Source organism: Styela clava, chromosome 4 (genome assembly GCF_964204865.1).
Source record: "Styela clava chromosome 4, kaStyClav1.hap1.2, whole genome shotgun sequence".
Classification (NCBI taxonomy): domain Eukaryota; kingdom Metazoa; phylum Chordata; class Ascidiacea; order Stolidobranchia; family Styelidae; genus Styela; species Styela clava.
Window position 1 is genome coordinate 24,403,318 of NC_135253.1, and position 8,909 is coordinate 24,412,226.

At 38.5% G+C, this 8,909-nt stretch overlaps 1 protein-coding gene across 1 annotated transcript; it reads left to right on the forward strand.

Moving 5' to 3' along the window:
• The first annotated feature begins 335 nt into the window (after positions 1–335).
• LOC120326226 (alanine--glyoxylate aminotransferase 2, mitochondrial-like) lies at positions 336–7,234 on the forward strand. The gene is made up of 7 exons (XM_039392482.2): positions 336–478; positions 698–791; positions 1,755–1,970; positions 3,614–3,786; positions 4,238–4,478; positions 5,222–5,372; positions 6,459–7,234. The coding sequence occupies exons 1-7, from the start codon at positions 342–344 to the stop codon at positions 6,944–6,946; spliced, it is 1,500 nt and encodes a 499-aa protein (XP_039248416.2). The 5' UTR covers positions 336–341; the 3' UTR covers positions 6,947–7,234.
• Positions 7,235–8,909: the final 1,675 nt, after the last annotated feature.

Below are 8,909 nucleotides of genomic sequence, written 5' to 3' on the forward strand. Positions count from 1 at the left end.
TTTAGACTTCCAACCACATCATTCAACTTCGCTAGTTGCCTCAACTAGCCATAACACTAGTCAATTTAGTGATATTAGGGATGCAACAATATGTCAAAAGATTTTTCTGATTAATTTGATTACGAAAAAACACGAAATGCGATTTATTGGTTACTCTCCGAATGTGACGCGGGCCACAGATGATGAAGCGGCGGGCCATATGTGGCCCGCGGGCCTGGGTTTGGACCACCCTGGCCTAGTTCGTTATTTTAAGCTGCCATATAGATAGCAGGTTCTGTTTTTTCGGTTACCCAGTGTCAACAGATATATATTGTATCGATGGATGAAATTTTTCTTTAGGAATGGCGTTAATGAGAAACATAACTAAATATTGCAATATTAATAGAACGTTTGTGATTGAATATAAGTCACGTGGGTACGTGACGTCATCCGGACCACCTGAGATTCCAAAATGCGAGTTCGAATTTAAAGGATATGGGTAAGGTACTTCTATACTTTATTTTCTCAGTGTATTAACTCGACTTGAGTCGCCATTTATCGAAGACTCAAGTCATCTAAATGAAATGACTCGTACTCAACTAACAGTCAGTGAGACATTTGGTGGACAACGGCCTTCTGCTATTGAGCACCATTTTTTCTGGCGATCATAAATTTACTAGAAGTCTTTCACCGCATTATTTTATTGTTGTTTTAACAGTGGGAAGAATTATGAAGAAACAAAGACAATTCATGGATCGAAATTGTCACCATCTGTAAGGAATTACTATAGCAAGCCACTACTCGCCACACAAGTAAATAAAATTGAATGATTGTTTGACAAGAACTGGTTTTGCTTATATCTATTCTATATAGCTCTTGGCATTTCATTATTTTTTTCAGGACTGTATCCTCTTCTTTATTTTGATCGAGTGCTCGTGATGACTCGGCATTATTCTAAATAGTTTTAGTAAATCTTAACGTTTCAGTGGTTCTTCATTGCTCAGAGATGAGTCCACTTCACTCCCGAGTAAGTTCCCGTAACTACGTCTCCTTCACATCTGAGTGCCCGTAACTTCGTTCATAGATGAGGTCTCTTTACATCTGAGTGCCCTAAGTTTGCTCAGAGATGAGTCCTCTATACTTCTGAATGAGTGCACGTACATTTACTCGAGAGATGAGACTACTTTACTTCTGAGTTAGTTGCCGTGAGTTTGCAAAAAGTCTGCTTTATTTCTGAGTGAGTGCCCGTGACTTTGCCCAGCGATGAGTCTGCTTTACATCTGAGTTCGTGTACGTGGTCTTGCTTCAAGAATATTCTCTCAAAAATTTGAATTTGTAGTTCATGGTGGTCATGTTTTTTTTGTGAACTCTTTATTCCTCCCTCAGTACGCATAAAAACTACTTTAATTGTTGAATGCCAAATGTATCCTTATTCGCGAATCGCAGTTCAAGTGGTTTATATGTGCACAAATATACATTATAGTAATAATCATTAAGGAACAAAGAATATTAATAGTTGCAAATACTAAGCATAATTCCGCTCCAAGGATGACAAAATTTCTGACTGTGGAGGAATTTCTCCTCCCGTTAGGAAACGTTGTTATAAACTATTAAACATTTATTATGATAATAAACATTATTCTAGGGAATTATCATACTAAAAATATGGAATCGATTGGCCCGTTGGCTGCAAAAAACGATTTTCCTAAACAACAAATACCCAACATAAACAACAATTCGTACTTTGTGTCCGATGAATTTAATTTTTATTTCAGGGGCGAATGCAATGGGTTTGGGATCAAAATGGCAAACGATATCTCGATCTATTTGCCGGAATTGTCACAGTCAGTGTCGGTCATTGCCATCCTAAGGTTAATGAAGCCGCTCAAAAACAAATGGAAAGTTTATGGCACACTACCGCCATCTATATGACCCCTCCAGTGTACGAATTTGCAGAGAAGTTAGTGGACACTATGCCAGAGGATTTGAAGGTTTGTGAATTTTATTATTATTATCTATTGATCGTGCACCCTTCGCAGTGCGAGACACAAACTGGTTCGCCTGAAAATGTGCTTGGGACGCTTACTCTTTCAACAGAACCCAAAAATTACTAATTTTATTTCCTGTCAATTTTATTGTTTATTTGGCATTGAAGTGTTGCTCAATAGTATTTGTATACGTTGCAAGTACCACTTTGTAAAACTTGTCAGCATTCATTTTGGCAAGTAAATCCACGCCACCACTTCCAAAACCCGCTGGCGAACAAGCGCTGCCTTCTCACTTTGGTTTAATAAACGTTTTGTAAAAGTATTTGTTTTATATTAGCCCTTAAGATGGTGACCCCAGAAGTACTACATCCCATTAAGTATCATGTCGTTGGGTCGCGAGATTTAATCTAAAATTGGGTCGCACAAAATAAAGGTTGGAGACCACTGGCTTAATGCTTGAAAGTCGGGCACTTTACTCGCATATTAGAGACCACTATACGCATGAACAGTGTAACATGCAACCCGGTATATAGGAATGTACAAGCTTGTTGTAAGTGATTTCATTTATTTTTTTACTACCATACTGTTATTGTACTCATTTTTTATTCGATTATATTAATTATGTTTATCTTAGGTTGGGGCGAAGTCAGGTTTTTCCCCCAGCACTAATTTTGCTATCTGTCTTCATTTGGATTCCGGCCTAACATCCGAACGGAATCAATAGCACAGTTTATTGTATATGCAATAATCTAGTCCTGACATGGAAAACTACGGCCCGCGGGCCAAATCCGGCCCGTTGGATAGTTTAATCTGGTCCGCCTAAATTAGGTTTTGGCACGAAGCTTATTGTTTTCCATATTTGCTTTGTAACACTGTAAATATTGTGCAACTTTTTATGTCACACATGCATGGTCCGCCAGTCTAGGCGGACAATATTTTTGCCCCAATTTTAAAACCATATCCACCCCTGACTAGCCCAAACTAATACTATCAACGTTACACAATAAATTATCAACTAAGATGAACTGAGATTGTTATGGCGGTAAAAGCCGATAACACGTATTATTTTTCAGTGGTGGGGCAATATCCGATCCGAATTTGGAATCTGGGTTGGATGTCAATTTTCCCCGGTTCCACAGCCATATATTCTTCTCATCAAAATACATGGGCCTAATATGCTCCAATTACATCTTTTCAGAGTCATAGTCAAGTTTATTTTTTTCCATCTAGTAAAAAAAATAACATGCAAAGTTTAAAAGTATAATATTGGAAGTCACGGGGAACCAAAGGTTATCAAACAGCGACACCTAAAGTTCGAATATTTAATTCGTTTTTAGAATTTGTCAAATCACGTGTCCTACTTCAAAAATACCTAGCCAACAATAAGCTACAAATAACAGATATGGAGGCGAAAGCTTTTTTCATTCAAAAAAGACGTTGATGAAACGTAAATATCCCAAAAAAGGCGGACAAGATTAAATCTCACACATTCTTTTAATTTCAATTAGTTTCACGCCCCCTTAAAAATTGTCCACGTCCCTTTGTGAAGCGCGCTTCGCCGTTTGAGAATGAATCACTATTTTAACCTTTTGATTGTCGAAGTATTGTTAATATTGCGCAATACAAACTACATTTCATTTCTACAGGTTTGCATTTTCACAAACAGTGGTTCAGAGGCGAATGATTTAGCCTTGATGTTATCGAGAGTTCACACGGGTGCATTTGACGCAATATCTCTTCGTAATGGATACCACGGAGCCGGACCATACTCGGTTGGTTTGACAGCCCATGGGACCTGGAAACACCGTTATGCTAATGGGTAAGTCTTTAATATATATATATGCTACAAATAAAATTAGGTCGCGTCGGCATGATGATCGAAGCATTAAACTTTGATGGCATCGCAGTTAAAAACATCGGGCTTGAATCCAATGACCACCTATCCACCCAGGTTGTGACAAATTGTGAAAGCTATGTCGAACCCAGAAAATTGGTGTTCGAGCGTCGTCCAAGGAAAGCGGATGGAAGTGCCGAACCTACACCAAATGTCGCTAGCTTGCTGCTTGTGTCAGCGATCCCATGCATGCTTGCTAGTCGCATTTACTTACTACCAATATCACTAGTTAATTAGTTCAGATTCGTTCCGTGTGCCTTAAATTTAAGTTGAAAAAAGGGCTAACTTAGAGTTATTAGTTCCAAACCATGAAAGAAAGCATAAATCGTTATTCAGCGGCATTATTGAATATAAACTTTTTGATATTCCTTACCAGGTTCGGAATTCATCATGCAATGAACGCCGATCCTTATCGTGGTATTTGGGGAGGATCAAATTGCCGGGATTCCCCTGTTCAAACAGACCGAACTTGTTCCTGCGCGGAAGGACATTGTAACGCGGCGGATGAATACATAGGACAACTAGAAGAAACTCTCAATTATTCTGTATCTCCCAAGATCGCCGCTTTCTTTGCTGAATCAATTCAAGGAGTTGGCGGTTGTGTTCAGTTTCCGAAGGTAGAAAATATTTTTAATCATTAAACCCGGTTGTAAAATATGTGGTGATTCAAAAAAAAGCAAAAACTATAAAACCTAATTGACCTATTGAAAATTATGCAAGTGCATTACGCGGCAGTGCATGCCGGTTAACGAGAGACTCGAGAGAGTTAAGTATATAGGTCAGATAAACACACCCTACCAAATTTTATAATACCCTGGCGCTACACGGTTGGAAGATGAATTGAATTTTGAACATCAAACTGCCATTCAAGGTATTCTATTCTCTAATGCGGATTGCCCGTCGCACTGAATACAAAATTGAAAATTGGCACATAAGGTACATTTGATGTCCGAATCTGTATTAAGATACCTACAAAAATTCCAAACCGTTCGCATCTCTTTTGTAAAAGAATTACCAAGAAGAGCCACAGAATATTAGATGGAAAATTTTCAACAAATCTTGGTTTAGAACTATAACTCAAAGATCTATCCTATCATTATAATTTCCCACTTGCCAAATTTAGAGAAAGTTGTTTTTGAATGTCTTCCTTTTTGAAACGAACAGTGGTTAACCGATTAATTCAGTCTGGTCAACGATTAGAATGTTTTGCATGAAATACATACCTACAGTAATTAAATATTTGTTGACTCCTCTATAAAAAAACAGTACTATTTTAGTGAAGGCATTTACAGACGTATTAGGGAAACACTTCTTTAATCAAAGTGTTCTTATCTAATTCATGTATTGGCAATTTTCTCAGGGCTACTTGAAACGAGCATTCGACCTGGTGAGATCCAGAGGCGGGCTGTGCATCTCTGACGAAGTTCAAACTGGATTCGGTCGATTGGGATCGCACATGTGGGGGTTCGAGACTCATGACATCATACCTGATATCGTCACAATGGCAAAGGGTAATTTATTGTTATTTTTCATGCGACGGTTATCCACGCGCATCGCTCTAAACAAGGATATTCGATTGTAAAATACCATGGAAACCTAATGTAGATTGATTTTATTAGGTACTTCAGTAGTATGTGTACCAGGATAGGGTAAGACCATAATTTTATTCCGATTTTCCTCATTTTAGTTCTATTACAAAGGGGGCAAACGAAATTAGCTACATCTATGTTGGTACACATACTTCTGGAGCGCTCTTTATTGTTTCTAGCAGGTTTCGCAAACTCGGCCCCAAGGCATAAGAAGCTACTGATATTTAAAATTTGTCTTTTTGGTCAATTTCAGTTAGTTGTGTTCGAGGAACCTACCATTCTGGTTGAGTTCGGGTCAGAGTCGGATTTTTTACTTTTTACCACGCGGAGTTGGGATACATATTCGGAATCGAAATGTTTCTTAACTCGGAATTGGGGTCTAAATTATTTACAACCCGTAATCGGGATTAGAAGTTGGAATCAAATTTTTTTCATTTCGGAGTCGTAGTTCGTAGATTTTCGCCAACTGCACTGCCCTGACTTTAGCACGGCTCAACTAAAAGAGCATCAAACCTTTCACCGAATTAAATTCGGTACTCTCAAAGTATGTGAACTAAAATGGCCGACACCGGGGCGTAGTATGTGTACCAGGTTAGGGTTAGGTTAATAATTTTATTATCATTTTCCTTATTTTATTTCTATTATGAGTTCGGGAAATAGCCAAGTGACTCCCGTAGTATTCGTACCCAAAATGATGGCCTAACCCTAACCTGGTACACATACTAGGTTCCGGTGTCGGCCATCTTGGTTCACATATTCCGGAAGTACCTTAAATTCTGCTTATCAGAGTTCAGTAGGAGTCCATAAACCCCGAGTCGAGTCAGGATTCCGAGTTCGTAGTCGAGTCCATCAGTGAATGGAGTATTACCGCCCAGATCATTGTATTTAGATGACTCGGTCACTTCGAGTCTTCGATAAATGGTGACTCGAGTAGATGATAAGAATCTCGGCAACGAGTCTTCTTTGAGCTGTAACTGAATAAATAAAAAATTTTGAACTTTTTCTTAGGAATCGGGAATGGATTTCCAATGGGTGCCGTTGTCACAACGCCAGCTATCGCCCAATCATTGAAAGGAGTTTTACATTTCAACACTTTTGGCGGGAACCCTGTCGCATGCGCCGTCGCAAGCAGTGTATTGGACGTCATGAAGGAAGAACAGACGCAAAAACATAGTGCTGAAATTGGGACATATTTTCTTCAAGAGCTCGAAAAAATGCGTGGTGAATATGACGTCATCGGTGACGTCAGAGGAAAGGGGCTCATGATCGGAATTGAACTTGTCTCAAACGAAGCTACGAGAGACCCCTTGGTAGGCCCGGAGTACGCTAAACTTTTTGAAGAAATTAAAGACTTGGGTGTTTTGGTGGGCAACGGCGGTTTCCATGGCAACGTATTACGTGTCACACCTCCCATGTGCGTCACGTATAACGACATAAACTTCGCCTTGTCTGTGTTGAGATATGCGTTCCAAGCCCATAAGGATTGCCAGGCCTAATTACTTTGTGTGTTGTTAGATCATTATTTATCCATTAGAAAAATAAAAAATAAATGGTCAAATTATTATTTTTTCACAGAGAGAATTAAGGTCCAAAATATTTTTGAAGTTTTCAAGATGAAATTTTCACGTTGAAGAAGGGTATTGCTTTGTTGGTGGGATATCTCACATCTTAATTCTAAGTAGAATCAAATTTCTTAAAAACTCACGAAGATCGCCATCTCTTATAGCTTTTTGTGTTATATATATTACTGAACCAAAATAATAAATGAATAAGTTGAGTAGTCATTAATTTTAGTTTGCTGGACACAAAAGAATGGAAATTAACAGCCGAGTTAGAGATTAGATTGTCAATATGTTACGAGGACAAGTTGGAGCTAGGGTTAAAGTTTTTTTTTCAGCCCGTCTGATACTTTCATTCCGAACATCTGTGCAAGCCGCCATTGATGCGTAGAGAGCTATTATTTTGCTAGCGTGACATACTCAATCATTACGAACTGAGAGAGTGAGGGTTTTGAAGCAAATATCTTCACCCTGCGATTACGACATAGTTAGGTCTAACGCTCTAACTGCTTAGTCAGAGGCGTTCTAGGTTGTAGGGGTGAGTTTGTTGCTTAATTTGATGATTTAATTTATAATAATACAAACATTTCACTCTCACTTGACCTTTAACACCTATAACTTGTTTATCCCCCGAATTATTTTTGAAGTTTAACCCCCGGGAAGCAGAAGAGTTTGGCACGCTCTGACTGCTTGACGAGTGGTTTTCAACTTTTTTGGTAAGTAGGAACCCTGCGAAACGTCCGTAGGCTCGGGGAAGCCCTGTACGATTGAATATGTGTATATTTAATGATACGATCTTATTTGTTATCGTAAAGAGTGCCAATAACAAAATTGAATGAAAGAGACCGAAAGTGAAACCGAATGACTTGAAATGTCTTTTTATAATAAATTTGACGCGAAACACCTGAAGGTCTTTCATGGAACACTACTGAAACACAGCCCGTGTACATGATTATATTTAGGCAACATATAAATAATAATACAGGTTCGCAAATTTTAATGTAAACTTTCAGAACATCTAGACCAGGGGTGGGCAACATACGGCCCGCGACGAGATTTTAACCGGCCCGCCGACTGTATCCAACCTCACTCTGTAATGTGGTCCGACGCATCATTCCTGAAAGTTGCCGATCACTCTACTCTCACCGCACTGTCAGTGCGAACTGGGAAAATAAACAATTGTCTTAGTGAACAAACAATTGACCTCTCTCTCCCGACCTCTGACCCCCGAAAAAGTCTTCTTATACCTTACCATTGCAAAATTGTCGGGGCTTATACTAAAAGTGGTTTCTCGAGTTGGCGCTTGTAAAATGGGGTATGTGTTTGAAACCATCATTATGATTCATCGCATACAACAATATGTTTTTAAAAAATACCGGTAAAGAATTTTGGCCTAGTCTATCAAAGTTATTTCTACACTAATTTTTTTCATTACTGCAATTAAATCAAAAACTCTTAAGAAGACAGAGTGATCATTGACTTATCTAATTTTTATTTAAATTTCCGAAACACAACTTAAAACTAACGAATAGAGTTCAAAAACGCGAAAACGAGGTAATGTTTACGACCACGCCTGAAAATCTGTCTGAGTGAGAAAAGTGTCTGAGCAGATGCGAAAAGGGAGCATTGTTACGTCACTTTTTGCATCTTGCTGATTGGCGAATGTCACGAAGTAAACAAGGAAGTCGATGCTCGGAGAAAGGTCCATTGCCTTAACGCACTTGGTAAACAAACAATAAAAGGTCAAAGCAGAGAGCGTTGTAAACATTCCCCACTACTGTTACCAGTTATATTTATATTCTAGATATAAATAGATTTTAGGAATTAGATTTTATATTAATAATAGGTTTTATTAGCCATTAAATATCCCAAGAAACGTAAAATTGACAGAGAGTGTCGA

Coding starts and splice junctions, on each gene's coding strand:
- LOC120326226 (XM_039392482.2), top strand. CDS start 342: ATGGCGTTAATGAGAAACATAACTAAATATTGCAATATTAATAGAACG. Junction 3,787..4,237: donor AAACACCGTTATGCTAATGG/GTAAGTCTTTAA, acceptor ATTCCTTACCAG/GTTCGGAATTCATCATGCAA. Junction 5,373..6,458: donor TATCGTCACAATGGCAAAGG/GTAATTTATTGT, acceptor ACTTTTTCTTAG/GAATCGGGAATGGATTTCCA.